The 19,897-nt window shown below is 42.6% G+C and overlaps 3 protein-coding genes across 8 annotated transcripts in view; all 3 read left to right on the top strand.

Moving 5' to 3' along the window:
- SAP130 (Sin3A associated protein 130) overlaps positions 1-4,987 on the top strand; it is an 87,781-nt gene extending 82,794 nt beyond the window's left edge. For all 6 annotated transcript variants that reach the window (XM_050751588.1, XM_050751591.1, XM_050751589.1 and 3 more), the window contains 3 exons: positions 685-788; positions 3,674-3,787; positions 4,046-4,987. In XM_050751588.1, the coding sequence (XP_050607545.1) occupies positions 685-788; positions 3,674-3,787; positions 4,046-4,204 (377 nt within the window). In that variant the 3' untranslated portion in view covers positions 4,205-4,987. The remainder of the gene's footprint in view (positions 1-684; positions 789-3,673; positions 3,788-4,045) is intronic.
- Positions 1-19,897, top strand: part of WDR33 (WD repeat domain 33) — a 334,355-nt gene that overhangs the window by 82,035 nt on the left and 232,423 nt on the right. The window lies entirely within an intron of this gene.
- The window catches only part of POLR2D (RNA polymerase II subunit D), a 471,659-nt gene that overhangs the window by 364,658 nt on the left and 87,104 nt on the right, over positions 1-19,897 (top strand). The gene's annotated exons all lie outside the window — the stretch shown is intronic.

The raw sequence follows: 19,897 nt of genomic DNA, 5'->3' as shown, positions 1-19,897 counted from the left end.
CACTGCTCTCAGGAGCACCTTTAGGTTTGAACTTCTTCACACTCTTGCAAATGGACTCACTTCCTTCAGGAAGAAGTTAGAAGGCATCTGTTTTCCAGCCCACGTCTTCCGGCCAGATGTTTGAGCCAGGGCCTTGGAGATGGGGGAGGCCCCGGCTTGACATGTGGCAAGCTTCTCTCTGAGTGACAGCCCTGCTTTAGGAGGTAGCACTTAGTGGAGGGGGAAGGAGGGGAGTAAGCAGCCTGGAGTCCTCTTGGTTTACCTCTCCTAGATGAAACCATTACCTCAAAGAAAGAAATTCTTATGGCCCGGTACGGCAGTTCATGCCTGTAATCCCAAAACTTTGGGAGGCCAAGGCAGGCAAATTGCTTGAGCCCAGGAGTTCAAGACCAACCTGGTCAACATAGCAAGACCCCATCCCTACAAAAAACACAAAAGTGAGCCCAGCATGGTGGCGCACACCTGTAGTCCCAGCTACTTGGGAGGCTGAAATGGGAGAATCGTTTGAGCCTAGGAGGCGAAGGTTGCGGTGAGCCGAGATTGTACCACTGCACTCCAGCCAGACACTGTCTCAAAAACATAACAAAATTCTTATTAAAATAATGGCATTTACACTGCTTAAACACGAATCATTTACCTTTTTAAACACTGAAATACACATATTTTTGTTTTTTATGGTTCCAGAGGAGAAGAAAGCTATGCTGCAGGAAATAGCTAATCAGAAAGGAGTATCCTGTCGTGCTCAAGGCTGGAAAGTTCACCTCTGTGCCGCCCAGTTACTACAGCTGGTAGGTGGAGTTCTAGCAGTTGTTCATCATGCTGAAGAAAGGAGGAGACACTGGAGATTGCTGAGTTCATAGAACTTTTTATAAGTAACTGTGAAGCATTCCCAGCTAACATGGGTTATGGTAGCATTTTTATGTGTGCTATGTAATATCACTGTGTCAGTTACATGTGATTAAAACTGAAATATATTTGAGTTCTGGTACCCAGATCCAAAATATATGGAACAACTGTGGTGTAAGACCTAAATTTAAGATTCAGTGTTATGTCATGTTGTGACATCTGAAATAGGGGGAGCCTCAAATGGCCTAACTGAGAGTCCCTCCTCCCAACTCTGCTCCCTCAGATGAAGTCTCCTAGCCAAACAGCCCTTCATACCACAGGGACCAGGCACACAACTCCTGCTCCTTGCTGAGTAGTAGGCTCCAGTTCCCTGCCAGCTTCCAATATTCCAATATTATTCAGATAAGCCAGTCAACACATCGTCATTCAGAGACCGGGTCATACCTCTCCCTCTCTCCTGTTCTTTTTTGTTTTTGTTTTTGTTTTTTTGTTTTTTCTTTGAGACGGAGTCTTGCTCTGTTGCCCAGGTTGGAGTGCAGTGGCACGATCATGGCTTACTACAGCCATGATCAGCCTGCTGGGCTTAAGTAATCCTCTCACCTCAGCCCCCACAAACAGCTGGGACTACGTGTGAGTCACTGCACCCGGCTGATTTTTAAACATTTTTTGTAGAGGCCAGATGTGGTGGCTCAAACCTGTAATCCCAGCACTTTGGGAGGCCGAGGTGGGCAGATCACGAGGTCAGGAGTTTGAGACCATGGCTAACATGGTGAAACCCCCGTATCTACTAAAAGTACAAAAATAAGCTAGGCATGGTGGCAGGCGTCAGCTACTCGGGAGACTGAGGCAGGAGAATCGCTTGAAACCAGAAGGCGGAGGTTGCAGCGAGCTGAGATTGTGCCACTGCACTCAAGCCTGGGCAAAAGAGCGAAACTGCGTCTTGGGGGAAAAATAAAATTGTAGAGAAGGGGTCTCATTGTGTTGCCCAGTCTGTCCTGTGTCTTTAATTTTTAACAAACAAGTTAAAAAAGTTTTTAATCCAAAATAAGGGGCCAAGGTCAGTGGCTCAGGCCTGTGATCCCAGCACTTTGGGAGGCTGGGGCAAGAGGATTGCTTGGGCCCAGGAGTTTGAGGCCCGCCGGGCAACATAGTGGGACCCTGTCTCTACAAAACAAAAGTGTTTTAATTAGCTGGGTGTAGTGGTGCACACCTCTAGTCCCAGCTACCTGGGAGGCTGAGGTAGGAGGATCTCTTGAGCCCGGAAGACCAAGGCTGCCCACTGCACTCCATCCTGGACAGCAGAGTAAGACACTATCTCAAAAAAAAGGAAGAAAACAAAGTTTATAGAATAAAGATATAAAGAAAATAATTTTTTGTAACTGCCCAACAGTGTCCACATTTGTCCCACAACATGTATTTTAAGCTAAGTTTTATTGCAAAAGAGTCAAAAAGTTTAAAACAGTTTAGAGGTTTGTAAAGTAAAAAGAGTATGCTAAGGTTAATTTGTTATTGAAGAAAGAAGAATATTTTTAATAGATTTAGTGTAGCCTCAGGGCACAGTGCTTGTAAAGCCCACAGTAGTGTACAGTGATGTCTTAGAGCTTCACATTCACTCACTGCTCACCCCCTGACTCACCCAGAGCAACTTCACCGTCCTGATAGACTGCATTCATGTGAGTGCTCTTTACCGTTTTTAATCTGTCATGCCATATTTTTTACCATACCTTTTCTATGTGTAGATATGTGTGGACACACAGTTAACACTGTGTTTCCGTTTCCTGCACTATTCCTTGCAGTGACACGGTATACATGTTTGTAGTCCAGGAGCAGTAGGCTCTATCATGTAGTCTAAGTATGTGGTAGTCCATAACATCTAGGTTTGTGTAAGTGCATTCTGTGATGTTCACACAACAGCAAAGTTGCCTAAAGACATTTCTCAGAACATAGCCCTGTCATAAAGCAGAGCATGACTGTATTTGTGATTCATAAACTGCTGTTAATCTTATCTGTCCAATGTTGGATCTTATATGTTTGGCCATTTCTATAACGCTAGGGCAAGAATCCCTCCTTCACCAGCTGGGTGAAGAGGAGACAACAACCTCATAAAGTTTTTCCTTCTTTTCAGTAGCAATGACCTGAAGAACATTGTCTGTTGTCAGTATCTAAAAAATGTAGTACCTTGGCTACTTCTGACTTAGCAGAAATCACTTCTGTGAAACTTGGAGACTTGTGTTTCAGAAGAATTGTGGATTCAAGGCAGTATTCAAAAGTTATCCTTGAAGATAGGCTCTGAACTATGGCAAATTATAATGTCAATCTTTGTTGATCCGTTTCCTTTACTGCCTTTATTTTATTGTATTGTATTTATTTGTTTTTTAGATGGAATTTCACTCTTGTTGCCCAGGCTGGAGTGCAATGGTGCGATCTCAGCTCACTGCAACCTCTGCCTCCCGGGTTCAAGCGATTCTTCTGCCTCAGCCTCCCGAGTAACTGGGATTACAGGCACGCACCACCACGCCCGGCTAATTTTGTATTTTTAATAGAGATGGGGTTTCACCACATTGGTCAGGCTGGTCTCAAACTCCGGACCTCAGGTGATCCACCCGCCTCAACCTCCCAAAGTGCTGGGATTATAGGCGTGAGCCACCACGCCCAGCCCCTTTACTGTTTTTAAACCTTAGTATCTTAGTCCTTAGGAGAAAGGACATTGTCACCCAAACAACTCTTAGACAGTTTACAAAGGTGATTCAAGGTGGGTTCATTTGCCTGGGGTTGACATTGGAAAATATTTCCGAGGTCATGATATTCTCCCTTTTGTGTGTTGCAGACGAATCTAGAACATGATGTCTATGAAAGACTTACCAACCTGCAGGAAGGGATTATCCCAAAGAAAAAAGCAGCAACCGATGATGATCTCCACCGAATAAATGAACTGATACAGGTTTGAGTGAGCCCCTTCCCTTCTGATCATCCACTTTATGAAGTTGCTTTCTGTAAAGCCCTACTTCTCCTGTTGCCCCCCGTATCCCTCATATCTTCAGTTAAAAACATGTGCTTCAGCCTGCACTGCTGAGAAACAAGAAGACGTTCTCTCTATGTGGAAGCCTCAACGCGGCCTCTGCCCGAAGGCAAGCAGGTTTTTAAAAAGCCGTACTGCCCTCACGATCACTGATTGATGATGTGATGTCTTCTGTTTCAGGGAAATATGCAGAGGTGTAAACTCGTGATGGATCAAATCAGTGAAGCCAGAGACTCCATGCTTAAGGTTTTAGATCATAAAGACCGCGTCCTGAAGCTTCTGAACAAGAACGGGACTGTCAAAAAAGTGTCCAAATTGAAGCGAAAGGAAAAAGTCTAGACCCAGAAGAATCAGGAGTTTGGAAGCAAATTGATGAAGAATGATGGTGGGGGTGGGGGGAGGGTTTTGGTTTTTCCAAAGTGGAACTTTGAAATAAAGGAAGTGTTCCTTAGTTCACATGTGAAAGCAAGGGCCCCGTGACATCCAGTGGCATGAAAGGATCAGAGCTGACTGGACACAGTGAGCCGCCGCCTTGCGTTCGGGGCACCCCTGTTAAACCTGCTCTGTGTCATAAGTGACTCCGGATGCGTCAGTGTCCACCAGTTGGAAGCAATGACAAGGATGGCTGGCTGGGATTGTTCAGCCTTCCGGTTTATAGACTGTATTTATCTAGTGGATTCCTGCAGGCCCCATACTGAGCCTGGACTGAAAGTATCCACTCGGACCATCTGTTATCTCTCTACACTGAAAATAAAACCTCTTCCACCCACTCCATTCGGTTCTTCTGCCTGACCTTCAAATGCCCACGTTGGCCTTTTACAGCAGTGCCACGGCACCAAGCGAGCTGCCACATCTCACACTCTAAAGGGTTTGAACTATTAGTTCTTGTCATTTTTTTAAAAGAACCATTCCCAAGTGAAATTGTTATATCGTCTGTCTTGCGTGTGTCAGAATTGGGTTTTTGTGGAGGTTCAGAGCAGGCAACACCGTAAGGTGCTCTCAGATCCTTGTTCTGAAGTACATTCTCTTGGTTCTCTGTACTTCTGTAGCTGGTGTGATGCTGTTAATCGTATGTACCACACATCTCCAGACGTTAATAAAGGACTCAAAGAGGTTTTTGTACATGCGCAGTTTGCATCTTTCTGTCAAGTGAATCAGCGCCACACTGACTTTCGCTGAAATGTCTACCCTGCTTCGGTTTTTCACACGTTGTTGGGAGCCTACTTTGTTTGTTGAAGTTATGCTTTTTGCATAGAGTTTCACTTATTAGGGTAGTTTGAATATGCTACAGTGGTGAAATCTGTTGGATCTTGGCTCCCTTAAATATGAGCCTGTATTGTGGCCCAGTGCGGATATAAATTGGTCCAATTCTAGGACTGTTAAGGCTGCAGTACTGGGGGCGGAGCTTTCGGGTGGGTGGATCCTCTCCACAGGTTCCTCTTCCTGTGAACTAACCTGAGTGGAAAGGTCACTCAGATCCGCTTCCTGTGGGCACAAGACCAACCACCTCTGTCTGGCCTCCATGCGACAGAGCAGGAAAGATTTTTCTCAGAGGCTTCCGCTCTGCAGACAAGACCTGACCACCCTCCTTCCTTAGGACACCTGCTTTCAGCTACCAGGTTGGGGCTGGAGCACTTCCCTTCGCTCTGACCTGAACAGATTTGAGACGGGCAGTGTTCCATTTCTGCCCATGCCTTTGGGACCAAGGCCCTGGCTCGCCTGAGACAGCCTTCCTCATAGTAGAATGGTAAGCTGTCATCTGTGGGATTGGGGAGACCACCCAGGCCTGCAGAGCCTAGACTAAAGACATCCTGGGCGCAGTCGAGGCTGCCGGACTAGAGTATTTCATGAGGATATGGAGAAAACTTGAAAAGGTTTTACTCGGCGCCAGTCTAGTGTAACTCCTAGAACAGTGCTCCTTTGCTGGAGTTTCTCATCAGTGTACACGTTGCCTCAGTGGTCACATGGGGTCTTTGGCTAGAGCAGGATGGGATTCAGGTGTGTGGGAGCCTATATTATAGACATGTTCTCTATGGCTTTTTTTTTTTTTTTTTTTTTTTCGAGACAGGATCTCACTCTGTCACCCAGGCTGAGTGCAGTGGCTCAATCATAGTTCACTGCAACCTCCAACTCCTGGGCTCACGCAATTTTTCTGCCTCAGTCTCTTGAGTATCTGGGACTACCAGTGCTTGCCACCATACCCAGCTAATTTTTTTTTTTTTTCTTTGTAAGAGGTGGGATGTCATGTGTTGCTCAGGCTAGAGATTACTTTTTTGCGGAAAGCTTGTCAGTACAAGCCTTGAAGTCAGTGCAGATTAGAAAATAGTGTTTTCCTTTGGGTATATACCCAGTAATGGGATGGCTGGGTCATATGGTACATCTAGTTCTAGATCCTTGAGGAATCGCCATACTGTTTTCCATAATGGTTGAACTAGTTTACAATCCCACCAACAGTGTAAAAGTGTTCCTATTTCTCCACATCCTCTCCAGCACCTGTTGTTTCCTGACTTTTTAATGATCGCCATTCTAACTGGTGTGAGATGGTATCTCATTGTGGTTTTGATTTGCATTTCTCTGATGGCCAGTGATGATGAGCATTTTTTCATGTGTCTGTTGGCTGTATGAATGTCTTCTTTTGAGAAATGTCTGTTCATATCCTTTGCCCACTTTTTGATGGGGTTGTTTGTTTTTTTCTTGTAAATTTGTTTGAGTTCTTTGTAGGTTCTGGATATTAGCCCTTTGTCAGATGAGTAGATTGCAAAAATTTTCTCCCATTCTGTAGGTTGCCTGTTCACTCTGATGGTAGTTTCTTTTGCTGTGCAGAAGCTCTTTAGTTTAATTAGATCCCATTTGTCAATTTTGGCTTTTGCTGCCGTTGCTTTTGGTGTTTTAGACATGAAGTCTTTGCCCATGCCTATGTCCTGAATGGTACTACCTAGGTTTTCCTCTAGGATTTTTATGGTATTAGGTCTAACATTTAAGTCTCTAATCCATCTTGAATTAATTTTTGTATAAGGAGTAAGGAAAGGATCCAGTTTCAGCTTTCTACTTATGGCTAGCCAATTTTCCCAGCACCATTGATTAAATAGGGAATCTTTTCCCCATTTCTTGTTTCTCTCAGGTTTGTCAAAGATCAGATGGCTGTAGATGTGTGGTATTATTTCTGAGGACTCTGTTCTGTTCCATTGGTCTATATCTCTGTTTTGGTACCAGTACCATGCTGTTTTGGTTACTGTAGCCTTGTAGTATAGTTTGAAGTCAGGTAGCGTGATGCCTCCAGCTTTGTTCTTTTGACTTAGGATTGTCTTGGAGATGCGGGCTCTTTTTTGGTTCCATATGAACTTTAAAGCAGTTTTTTCCAATTCTGTGAAGAAACTCATTGGTAGCTTGATGGTGATGGCATTGAATCTATAAATTACCTTGGGCAGTATGGCCATTTTCACAATATTGATTCTTCCTATCCATGAGCATGGTATGTTCTTCCATTTGTTTGTGTCCTCTTTTATTTCACTGAGCAGTGGTTTGTAGTTCTCCTTGAAGAGGTCCTTTACATCCCTTGTAAGTTGGATTCCTAGGTATTTTATTCTCTTTGAAGCAATTGTGAATGGAAGTTCATTCATGATTTGGCTCTGTGTTTGTCTGTTACTGGTGTATAAGAATGCTTGTGATTTTTGCACATTAATTTTGTATCCTGAGACTTTGCTGAAGGATTATAAATTATGCTGCTATAAAGACACATGCACACGTATGTTTATTGCGGCACTATTCACAATAGCAAAGACTTGGAATCAACCCAAATGTCCATCAGTGACAGATTGGATTAAGAAAATGTGGCACATATACACCATGGAATACTATGCAGTCATAAAAAAGGATGAGTTTGTGTCCTTTGTAGGGACATGGATGCAGCTGGAAACCATCATTCTTAGCAAACTATCACAAGAACAGAAGACCAATCACCGCATGTTCTCACTCATAGGTGGGAACTGAACAATGAGATCACTTGGACTCGGGAAGGAGAACATCACACACCGGGGCCTATCATGGGGAGGGGGGAGGGGGGAGGGATGGCATTGGGAGTTATACCTGATGTAAATGACGAGTTGATGGGTGCTGACGAGTTGATGGGTGCAGCACACCAACATGGCACAAGTATACATATGTAACAAACCTGCACGTTATGCACATGTACCCTAGAACTTAAAGTATAATAATAATAAATAAATTTTAAAACAAACAAACAAACAAAAAAACAAAAAAAAAAAGAAAATAGTGTTTTCAGGATGTCTTCCCCTTCTGAGGACAATGCAGTCAGCAGTTAGGAGAGGCAGAGGGGATGATTCTTGCCGACAAACAATGGTTTTTGAATATAGTTTTATTGGCCGGGCGCAGTGGCTCACACCTGTAGTCCCAGCATTTTGGGAGGCCAAGGCAGGCGGAACACTTGAGCTCAGGAGTTCGAGACCAACCTGGCCAATGTGGTGAAACCCTGTCTCCACTAAAAAAATAAAAATTAGCAGGGCTTGGTGGCACACGCCTGTAGTCCCAGCTGCTCAGGAGGCTGAGGCAGGAGAATCACTTGAACCTGGTAGGCAGAGGCTGCAGTGAGCTGAGATCACACCACTGCACTCCAGCCTGGGTGACAGAGTGAGACCCTGTCTAAAAACAAACAAAAGTACCTCAAGCAGTCCTCCTGCCTCAGCCTCCCAAAGTTTTATTAAAGAGGACGTGGCCCACGCCTATAATCTCAACACTTTGGAAGGCTGAAGCAGGAAGATCTCTTGAGAGCCCAGGGGTTCGAGATCAACCTAGGCAACATAGTGGGACCCCACTTCTACAAAAAACATTTAGAAAGAAAATGTCTTGTAATATTTTTATGTCTTCATAACGAGTGTTGTTTTGTTTTGTTTTTCTGAGATAGTCTTGGTGTCATTCAGGCTGGAATACAGTGAGACGAACACAGCTCACCACAGCCTCAACCTCCCAGGTACGAGCAATCTTCCTGCCTTAGTTTCCTGAGTAGCTGGAACTACAGGCGCACACCGCCGTGCCTAGCTAGTTTTTTAATTTTTTGTAGAGGAGGGATCTCACTATGTTGCCCAGGCCAGTCTCAGACTCCTGACCTCAAGCAGTCCTCCTGCCTCAGCCTCCCAAAGTGCTGGGGTTACAGGCGTGAGCCACTGCACCTGGCCTACTGATTTTGTCAGTAATAATACAGAGTCATACAATTATAGGGTTGAATATTTATTTACAGATTATGTAGTCCAACCCAACCAATGATGAAATGGATTCCTTAAAAACATTTTTTTTTTTTTACATTATAAAATGCCACACATCCGAAAGCCTAGTACATGAAACAAATGTATAGATTCATAAATTCTTACTTAAGAACAACTTTCAGATCACCCCCATGGTAAGAAATAGAAACTTGTCATTCATCTCCAGAAGCTTCGCCACTGCCACATCCAATTACAGCCCTCCACTGCCCCAGTAACTTTTTTTTTTCCAAATAATCATTTTTATTGTACAAATACAGAGTAGAATGTCCAACTCTTAATAAGATTTGTCAAAATCTTGTGTTTTGACAAATATATACACCCAAGCCAACACCCAAATAAAGATACATGACATTTCTATAACCTCAAAGGAGCAGCTCTCTGTAGTCATGACGTACCCCTCTGCCTCACCCCGCCCCCCCACAAAAAAACGTAAACACTGATCTACCACCTGTTAACACAGATTCGTTTGGTTCGTTAACTTCATATAGATTCATGCAGTACATACTTACTTGTGTCTGGCTTCTTTTGCTCAACATAATTTGAGCTTCATCCACTTGTCAGGAATATCAGTACGTTGTTTCCCTTGCTGAGTGGTATTCTGTGTGAGTATGCAGCAGTTCGTCCACTCCCCTATTGAAGGACCCATTGGTTTGCTTTCCATTCTTGGCTATTATGAATAAAGCTGCTACAAACATTTGTGTGCAGGTCTTTTTGTGTAAATCACTTTTCAGATCGGTTGGGTGAAAATCTAGGCGTGTGATTGCTGGGTTGTTAGGTGGAAAACTATGTTTAGTTTTGTAAGGAACTGCAAAACTGCCCTCTAATGGGGTGTATCATTTTACAACCAGCAATGAAGGAGAGTTCCTGTATTTGGTGTTGTCAGTGCTTTTTGGATTTTAGTCTTTCTAGTAGGTGTGTGGTGGTATTTCATTTTCATTTGCAGTTCCCTGGTGATAGATGATATTGAGCATTTTCATGTGTTCATTTGCCTTCTTTAGTATCCTCTCAGGTGAAATAACTATTCGCATCTTTGCCTTTATTATTATTATTATTATTTTAAATTGAGACAGGGTCTTGTTCTGTTGCCCAGACTGGAGTACGGTGGCATGATCACAGATCACTGTAACCTTGACCTCCCGGGCTCAAGCAAAGCTCCCACCTCAGTCTCCCGAGTAGCTGAGGCTTCAGGCATGCGCCACCACACCCAGCTCATTTTTGTATTTTTTGTAGAGATGGAGTCTCACTATGTTGCCCAAGCTGGTCTCAAACTCAGGGGTTCTCAAGGAATCTCCTACCTCAGCATGTCAGCCTCCCAAAGTGCTGGGATTACAGCACTGTGCCTGGCCAGTAGTACCTTTCAAAGAGCAGAAGTTTTGTTTTGTTTTGTTTTGTTTTGAGACGGAGTCTCGCTCTGTCACCCAGGCTGGAGTGCAGTGGCGCTATCTCAGCTCACTGCAAGCTCCGCCTCCCAGGTTCACGCCATTCTCCTGCCTCAGCCTCCTGAGTAGCTGGGACTACAGGCGCCGCCACGACGCCCGGCTAATTTTTTGTATTTTTAGTAGAGACAGGGTTTCACCGTGTTAGCCAGGATGGTCTCGATCTCCTGACCTCGTGATCCACCTGTCTTGGCCTCCCAAAGTGCTGGGATTACAGGCGTGAGCCACCGCGCCCAGCCAGAAGTTTTTAATTTTAATAAAGTAACAACTTTTTAATTTTTTCTTTCATGAATTGTGCTTTGGACATTTAAAGATATTGCTAAACCTAAGGCACCTAGATTTTCTCCTGTTTTCTATGAATTTTATAGTTTCATGTTTTGTATTTAGGTTTATGACCCATTTTGAGTTGATTTTTATGAAAGATGTAAGGTCTGTCAAGGATTTTTTGTTTTTGTTTTTGTTCTGAGACGGGGTCTCGCTTTCTCATCCAGGCTGGAGTGCTGTGGCATGATCACGGCTCACGGCAGCCTCAATCTTCAGGACCTAAGCAATCCTCCCACCTCAGCCTCTGAAGTGTCTGAGACTACAGGCGCATGCCACCACGTCCAGCTAATTTTTGTATTTTTTATGGCGATAGCATTTCACCATGTTGTCCAGGCTGGTCCCAAACTCCTGAGCTCAAACGATCCACCCTCCTCTACCTCCCGAAGTGTCGGGATTACAGGCATCAACCAGGGCTTTTGTGTTTTGTTTTGTCGTATGAGCATCCAGTTGTGTTCCAGCACCAGTTGTTGAAAAGCCTCTCCTTGCTCCACTGAAATCCTAGTAAGATTTCTCTTTGAAGTCTTTGCTAATAAGCCTTTGCTCTCTTGTCAGAGATCAACTGACTTATGTGTGGGGCCTTCTCTTCTGTTCTGTGGATCCACTTCCTTGATGAATAGCACATCAGTGTAGTTTTATAGTAAGTCCTAAAGTTGGGCAGTGTCAGCTCTTCATCTTTGTTTGTCATTCTTGTGTTGGCTATTCCGGTCTTTGTCTTTTCCTATAAATTATAGACTCTGTTGACATCTACAAAATAGTTTGCTGAGACTTTGATTAGCATTATGTAGACTTTGTAGATCAAGTTGCAAATAATTGATAACAGTGTGTGTGTTCTAATTCACAAATATGAACTATCCCTTCATTTATCTATATCTTTGATTTGTTTCACTAGAGTTTTCACAGTTTTCCTCGTATACATCCTATACATATTTCACTAAGATTGGTAAGTGTTTGATTTTTTTGGTGCTATTGTAAAGGGCACTAGGTTTTTAGTTTCAAATTCCAGTTGTTCACTGGTGGTATATAGAAAAAACAATTGATATTTCTTTTTTGTTGTTTTTTTTTGTTTGTTCTGAGATGGAGTTTTGTTCTTGTTGCCCAGGCTGGAGTGCAGCGGGGCAATCTCAGCTCACCGCAACCTCTGCCTCCTGGGTTCAAGCGATTCTCCTGCCTCAGCCTCCTGAGTAGCTGGGACTACAGGCGCACGCCACCACACCCAGCTAATTTTTGTATTTGTAGTAGAGACAGGGTTTCTCTGTGTTGGCCAGGCTGGTCTCGAAATCCTGACCTCTCATGATCCATCCGCCTCAGCCTCCCAAAGTGCTGGGATTACAGGCGTGAGCCACCGTGCCTGGCAGCAATTGACATTTCTATGTTATTAACCTTGGGTGCTGCATATTGCAATATTTGCAGAAGTGTGGTGTTTTGTTTTGTTTTGGTGGCCTTTATTGTCAATTCTTAGAGATTTGCTACAGAATCAGTCATTCCATCTGTGAACACATAGTTTTAGTTCTTCTTTCCCTATCTGTATAACTTGTATTTCCTTTTCCTGACAATACGTTAGCTAGGACTTCCAGAAAGATGTTGAATAGAATTGGAGAGAGGGGAAATTCTTGCCTTCCTCCCAATCCTAAGGGTAAGGTGTCCAGTTTCTCACTATTAACTATGATGTTAACTGTAGGGTTTTTTGTAGATTAATTTTATCAAGTTGAGGAAGCTCCCTTCTATTCCTCCTTTGCTAAGAGTTTTCAACCATTGAATAGATGGTAGATTTTGGCAAATGCTTTTTTACATCAACTGATATGATCATATGAATTTTCCTTTTAGACCGTTGACACAGTAGATTACATTAACTGAATTTTTATTGCTGATACAGCCAGTCCAACCAGCATACCTGGAATGAATCCCACTGGGTTGTGATGTGCAGTTCTTTTTATACATCGTTAGATTCAGCTTGCCAATATTTTATTGTATCTATGTTCATAAGAGTCAGTGGTTTGTGGTTTTATTTTTTGCTCTATCTTTGCATGGTTTTGGCATCAGAGTAACATTAGTCTCATACAATGAGTGAGGAAGTGTTCCTTCTGCTTCTATTTCTGAGAAGGAGATCGTAGACAATCAGTATTTCTTCCTGAAATGTCTGGCAAAATTCAGCAGTGAAAACATTTAGACCTGTCATTTTCTTTTTTGGAAGATTATTAATTGTTGATTCAATTTAAAATAGATATAGGCCTAGTCGGATTGTCTGTTTCTCCTTATGTTTCACTCGTTTCTGTCTTTGAAGGAGTTGGGTCGTTTCATCTAAATTATGAGATTTGTGGGCATAGAGTTGTTCATAGAATTCCTTTATCATCCTGGTCACATCCATGGAATCATTAATGATAACCCTTTGTCGTTTCATTGTTTAAAATGATTTATTGAGATATTACAATTTACATACCATACAGTTCACCTACTTGAAGTATATGATTCAATGGCTTTTACCGTAGTCCCATAGTCACAGAGTTGGGCATCCATCATGATAATCAGTTTGAGAACGTTTTTGTTGCCCCCAAAACAAATCCTCCACCCTGTAACTATTACCCTCATTTTGGTGTTTATTGTGAGTTAATTTTGGCATGTTATGTGATATAAAAGGATCCCACTTGGTTTTCTTAATATTATATGTGGCTAACCAGTTGTCCCAGTACCATCTGTTGAAAAACCATTCTTTTTCCATTGAATTGTCTTGGCAGTTTTTCAAAGATCAATAAGTTGTATGTGTAAAGATTTATTTATAGACTCTCAATTCTGTTCCATTGCTCTATGTATGTGACAGCCACCACCCCACTGTTTCACTTATTGTAACATTGTAGAAAGTTTTGAAATTGGGAAGTGTGAGTTCTCCATTTTGTTAGTCTTTCTGAAGATTGACTTGGCTGTTCTGCATTCATTAAATTTCCACATGAATTTAGGATCAGCCTGTCAACTTCTGCAAATAAGTCATCTGAGATTTTGATATGGTTTATGTTGAATCTATTGAGCAGTTTGGGAAATTCTGCCATTTTAGTATTAAGACTTCTGATTCATAAACATGGGATGTCCTTCCATTTATTTAGTATTACTTTAATTTCTTTCATTTGACGTATTCAGAGTATAAGTTTTTCACTTCATTTGCTAAACCTGTTTCTAAGGACTTTATTGTTTTTGATGCTATTATAAATTGAATTTTTTTTTTTTTTTTTTTTGAGACGGAGTCTCACTCACTTGCCCAGGCTGGAGTGCAGCGGCACGATCTTGGCTCATTGCAACCTCCGCCTCCCAGGTTCAAGTGATTCTCCTGCCTCAACCTCCCAAGCATCTGGGACTACAGGCACACACCACCATGCTCAGCTAATTTTTGTATTTTTAGTAGAGATGGGGTTTCACCATGTTGGCCAGGCTGGTCTTGAACTCCTGATGATCCGCCTGCCTCAGCCTACCAAAGTGCTCAGATTATAGGCGTGAGCCACTGTGCCCGGCCGGAATTGTTTTCTTAATTCCATATTTGGTGTACTCACTGGTACTACAATACCAGTGAGTATATAATAGAAATACAATTGATTTTTTTATTTTTTACGTTTTTGGCCAGGCGCAGTGGCTCACAGCTGTAATCCCAGCACTTTGGGAGGCTGAGGCAGGTGGATCACGAGGTCAGGAGTTCGAGACCAGCCTGGCCAACAGAGTGAAACCCCATTCTCTACTAAAAATACAAAAAAATTAGCCAGGCGTCGTGGCGGGTGCCTGTAATCCCAGGTACTTTGGAGGCTGAGGCAAGGAGAATCACTTGAACCTGGGAGGTGGAGGTTGCAGTGAGCCGAGGTCATGCCACCGCACTCCAGCCAGGGAAACAGTGCAGACTCCATCTCAAAAAAAAATAAAAATAAAAATAAATTTAAACAGCTTTATTGAGATACAATTCATATGTTATACAATTTACCCATTTTAAATATACAGTTCAAAGATTTTTGATACATTCAATTACTAATTTTTAAAACTGTATTAAAATATATGTAACATAAAATTCGCCATTTTAAGTGTACAATTCACTGGCAATCGTTATACTCACAATGTTATGCAACATTACCATTAGCTAATTCTAAAAGTTTTTCATTACTCCTTTGTAACCAGTAAGCCCCTGGTAATCTCTAATCTACTTTATTTTTACAGATTTGCCTGTTCTAGATACCTTGTATAACTGGAATTGTACAATCTATGTTCTCTGTGTTGGGCTTATTTCACGTAGCACGTGATTGGGTCCATACATGTTGTAGCACGCATCAGGACTTCATTCATTCCTTTTTAAATCTGAATAATTTTCCATTGTAAGTATATATCACTGTATATATCACTTTTTAAATTCATTTATGTGTTGATGGATACTTGGTTGTTTCTACCTTTTGGCTGTTTTAAGTAATACTGCAATGAACACTGGCATACAAGCATCTGTGTAAGTGGCTAATTCCTTTGGATCTATATCTGTGAATGGAATTGCTGTATCATGATAATTCTGTGGATAGCCACCAAACTATTTTTTATAGTAGCTGCACCATTTTAAATTCTTTTATTAATTAATTAATTAATTTATTTATTTATTTAAGACAGAGTCTCACTCTATATCACCCAGGCTAGAGTGCAGTATTACAATCTTGGCTTACTGCAGTCTTAACCTCCTGGGCTCAAGTGATCCTCCCAACTCAGCTTCCCAAGTAGCTGGGACGACAGGCATGTGCCACCACGCCCGGCTAATTTTTGTATTTTTTTGTAAAGACAGGGTTTTGCCATGTTACCCAGGCTGGTCTCGAACTCCTGGGCTCAGGTGATCACCTGCCTCAGCCTCCTGAAGTGCTGGGATTACAGGCATGCGCCACTGCACCAGGCCCATTTTACATTCTTAAGTATTCTTTTGAAGCTATTATAAATGGAATTGTTTTTAAAAATTTGCTTTCGGGCCAGGCGTGGTGACTTATACCTGTAATCTCAGCACTTTGGGAAGCCGAGGCAGGTGGATCACCTGAGGTCAGGAGTTTGAGACCAGCCTAGCCAACATGGCAAAACCCCATCTCTACTAAAAATACAAAAATTGGGGGTGAGGGGTGTTGTGGTACACGCCTGTAATCCCAGCTATTTGGGAGGCTGAGGCAGGAGAATCACTTGAACCTGGGAGGTGGAGGTTGCAGTGAGCTGAGATCGCACCCAGCCTGAGCAACAGAACAAGACTCTGTCTCCAAAAATAAAATAAATAAAATTTGCTTTCAGACTATTTATTGCAAAAGTATAAAAATACAACTGATTTTTGGGAGTTAATTTGTATCCTGCAGGTTTACTGAATTTTTAAATTATTTCTAATAGTTCTTGTGGAGTTGTTAGGTTTTTCCACAGATAAGATCGTCAAAAAAAGATTCTGTCATCTGCAAACAGTGATAACTTTATTTGTTTTCTAATTTAGATGCATTTTCTTGTTCTTGCCTAATTATTATTCTTAGAACATCCACCACTACAGTGAACAGAAGAGGTGAAAGTGGGCTGGGTGTGGTAGCTCACGCCTGTAATCCCGGGAGGCCAAGGCGGGTGGATCACTGAAGTCAGGAGTTCAAGACCAGCCTTGCCAACATGGCGAAACCCTGTCTCTACAAAAATACAAAAATTAGCCGAGTGTGGTGGCACTTGCCTGTAATCCCAGCTACTCAGGAGGCTGAGGCAGGAGAATCACTTGAACCCAGGAAGCAGAGGTTGCAGTGAGCAAAGATCGCACCACTGCACTCCAGCCTGAGCGACAGAGTGAGACTCTAAGAGGTGAAAGTGGGTACTATTGCTTTGATCCTGACCTTAGAGGGAAAGCTTTCAGTCTTTCACTCATTGATTATTATGTTAGTTGTAAATTTTTCTCATATGGGCTTTACCATGTTTAGGAAGTTTCTTGCTATTCCTGGTTCATTGAATATTTTTATAATAAAAGGAGGTTAAATTTTTTCAAATCCTTTTTCTGCATCAATTGAGATGATCATATAGTGGTTTTTTTTGGTTTTTTTACTTGTTTGTTTTAATCATCTAGCTTAAAATGTCATTATATGGTTTTATTCCTTCTATTAATATGATATATTACATTAATTTTAGTATGTTGAACCATCCTTGCTTTCCAAGAATAAATCCTACTCGGTCATGGTGTATAATCCATTTTACATGCCACTGAATTTAGTTTACTAGTGTTTTATTGAGTATTTTTTATGTATATTCATAAAGGATATTGGTCTATTTTTTTTTTTTTTTTTTTTTTTTTTTTGAGACGGAGTCTTGCTCTGTCACCCAGGCTGGAGTGCAGTGGCCGGATCTCAGCTCACTGCAAGCTCCGCCTCTCGGGTTCACGCCATTCTCCTGCCTCAGCCTCCCGAGTAGCTGGGACTACAGGCACCCGCCACTTCGCCCGGCTAGTTTTTTGTATTTTTTAGTAGAGATGGGGTTTCACCGTATTAGCCAGGATGGTCTCGATCTCCTGACCTCATGATCCGCCCGTCTCGGCCTCCCAAAGTGCTGGGATTACAGGCTTGAGCCACCGCGCCCGGCCAGGATATTGGTCTATATTTCTCTTGTACTTTTGTCTAATTTGAGCATCAGGGTAATACTGGACTTACAGGGTGATATAGAAAGTGTTCCCCTTTCCCTAGTATGTTGGAAGTGTCTGTGAGTAATTGTTGTAGAATTGTTAAAATTTATCAGAGAAGCCATTTGGTTGTGTTTATTTGTTGAGAGGTTTTTTGTTATTGATTCAATTTCCTTAATAGTTCTAGGTCTATAGTCATGTATCCCTCCATGACAGGGATACATTCTGAGAAATGTGTTATTAGCCAATTTTATTGTTGCGCAAACATCACAGGTTTTAGTTACACCGACTTAGGCTGTATGGCATAGACTATTGCTTCTAGGCTACAAACCTGTACAGCATGTTACTGTACTGAGTACTGTAGGCAGTGGTAACATAATGGTAAGTATTTGTGTATCTAAGCATATCTAAACATAGGAAATGTACAGTAAAAATATGGTGTAGAAGATTTTTAAATGGTACTTGTATATAGGGCACTTTCCACGAATGGAAAATGCAGAACTAGAAATTGCTTTGGGTGAGTGAGGGATGAGTGAATGTGAAGGCCTAGGACATTACTATATACTACTGTGGGCTTTGGGGCTACACTAAATTAACTTACAAATTTTTTTCTGACCAGACACAGTGGCTCACGACTATAATCCCAGCACTTTGGGAGGCAAGGCAGGTGGATCCCTTGAGTTCAGGATTTCGAGACCAGCCTGGTCAACATGGTGAAACCTCATCTCTACTAAAAATACAAAAAATTAACCAGGCATGATGGTGCGTGCCTGTAGTCTCAGCTACTTGGGAGGCTAGGGTGGGAGTATTGATTGAGCCTGGGATGTTGAGGCTGCAGTGAGCTGTGATCACACCACTGCACTCCAGCCTGGGTGACAGTGAGACCCTGTTTCAAAAAAAACAACAAGTAGGCCGGGCGCGGTGGCTCAAGCCTGTAATCCCAGCACTTTGGGAGGCCGAGACGGGCGGATCACGAGGTCAGGAGATCGAGACCATCCTGGCTAACACAGTGAAACCCCGTCTCTACTAAAAAATACAAAAAACTAGCCGGGCGAGGTGGCGGGCGCCTGTAGTCCCAGCTACTCGGGAGGCTGAGGCAGGAGAATGGCGTGAACCCGGGAGGCGGAGCTTGCAGTGAGCCGAGATCCGGCCACTGCACTCCAGCCTGGGCGACAGAGGAAGACTCTGTCTCAAAAAAAAAAAAAACAAGTATACTCTAAAATAATGATTGAAAGTATAGTATAGTAAATACATAAACCAATAACATAGTTGGTTATTATCATCAAGTATTATGTACTGTGCTTAATTGTATGTGCTATGCTTTTATGTGATTGACAATGCAGTAGGTTTGTTTACACCAGCATCGCCACAGACATGTGAGTAATGCTTTGCTCAACAATGGCTACGATATTAGCAGGCAATAGGAATTTTGCAGCTCTATTAAAGCTTGTGGGACCACAGTCATTTATGAGGTCTGACTCGCCCAAAACGTCATTATGTGGCAGATGACTGTTTAGAGATTTTCTGTTTCTTTTTTCTTTTGTGTGCAACTATTTCATTTTAATTACTCCTATTAAAAGATTGTGGCCGGGCGCGGTGGCTCACACCTGTAATCCCAGCACTTTGGGAGGCCGAGACGGGCGGATCACGAGGTCAGGAGATGGACACCATCCTGGCTAACATGGTGAAAGCCCGTCTCTACTAAAAAATACAAAAAACTAGCCGGGCGAGGTGGCGGCGCCTGTAGTCCCAGCTACTCGGGAGGCTGAGGCAGGAGAATGGCGTGAACCCGGGAGGCGGAGCTTGCAGTGAGCTGAGATCCGGCCACTGTACTCCAGCCTGGGCGACAGAGCGAGACTCCTTCTCAAAAAAAAAAAAAAAAGATTGTTTATTTTGGAGGGCTGCAAGGCATTTCATTATCCACTCTTAAAAGGTTCCATGGGTCTGGTAAATTCACATTATTCCCATGATGTTTCCGAGTGGCTCCAGGAGTGTCAGGAGGTGCCATCATCAAGCACGTGCTTATCTTTCTAGTGCTGAAGGCCATAGCACATTGCATAAATAGACGGGCAAATAGGTGGGTTGCCGTGAGCTGCGATTGTGCCGCTGAACCTCCAGAGTAGCTGCTCTACAAGCACATGCCACCATGCCCGGCTAAGTTTTTTATTTGTTTATAGAAATGGGGTCTTGCTCTGTTGCTCAAGCTGGTCTTGAACTCACTCCTGTCCTGGACTCCCAAAGTGCTAGGATTGCAGGTGTGAGCCAGTGCACTTGGCCTTTGTTTTGGAAATTTCAGAATTTTATGATATAGAGAGAGGGTGAGTTGTTGTGCTTTTATGCATTGCGGGTTTAAATTCTCTTTTTTTTTTTTTTTTGG

The sequence above is a fragment of the Macaca thibetana genome, chromosome 12, assembly GCF_024542745.1.
Source record: "Macaca thibetana thibetana isolate TM-01 chromosome 12, ASM2454274v1, whole genome shotgun sequence".
In the NCBI taxonomy this organism is placed as follows: domain Eukaryota; kingdom Metazoa; phylum Chordata; class Mammalia; order Primates; family Cercopithecidae; genus Macaca; species Macaca thibetana.
This window is presented reverse-complemented; position numbering and strand designations above follow the sequence as displayed.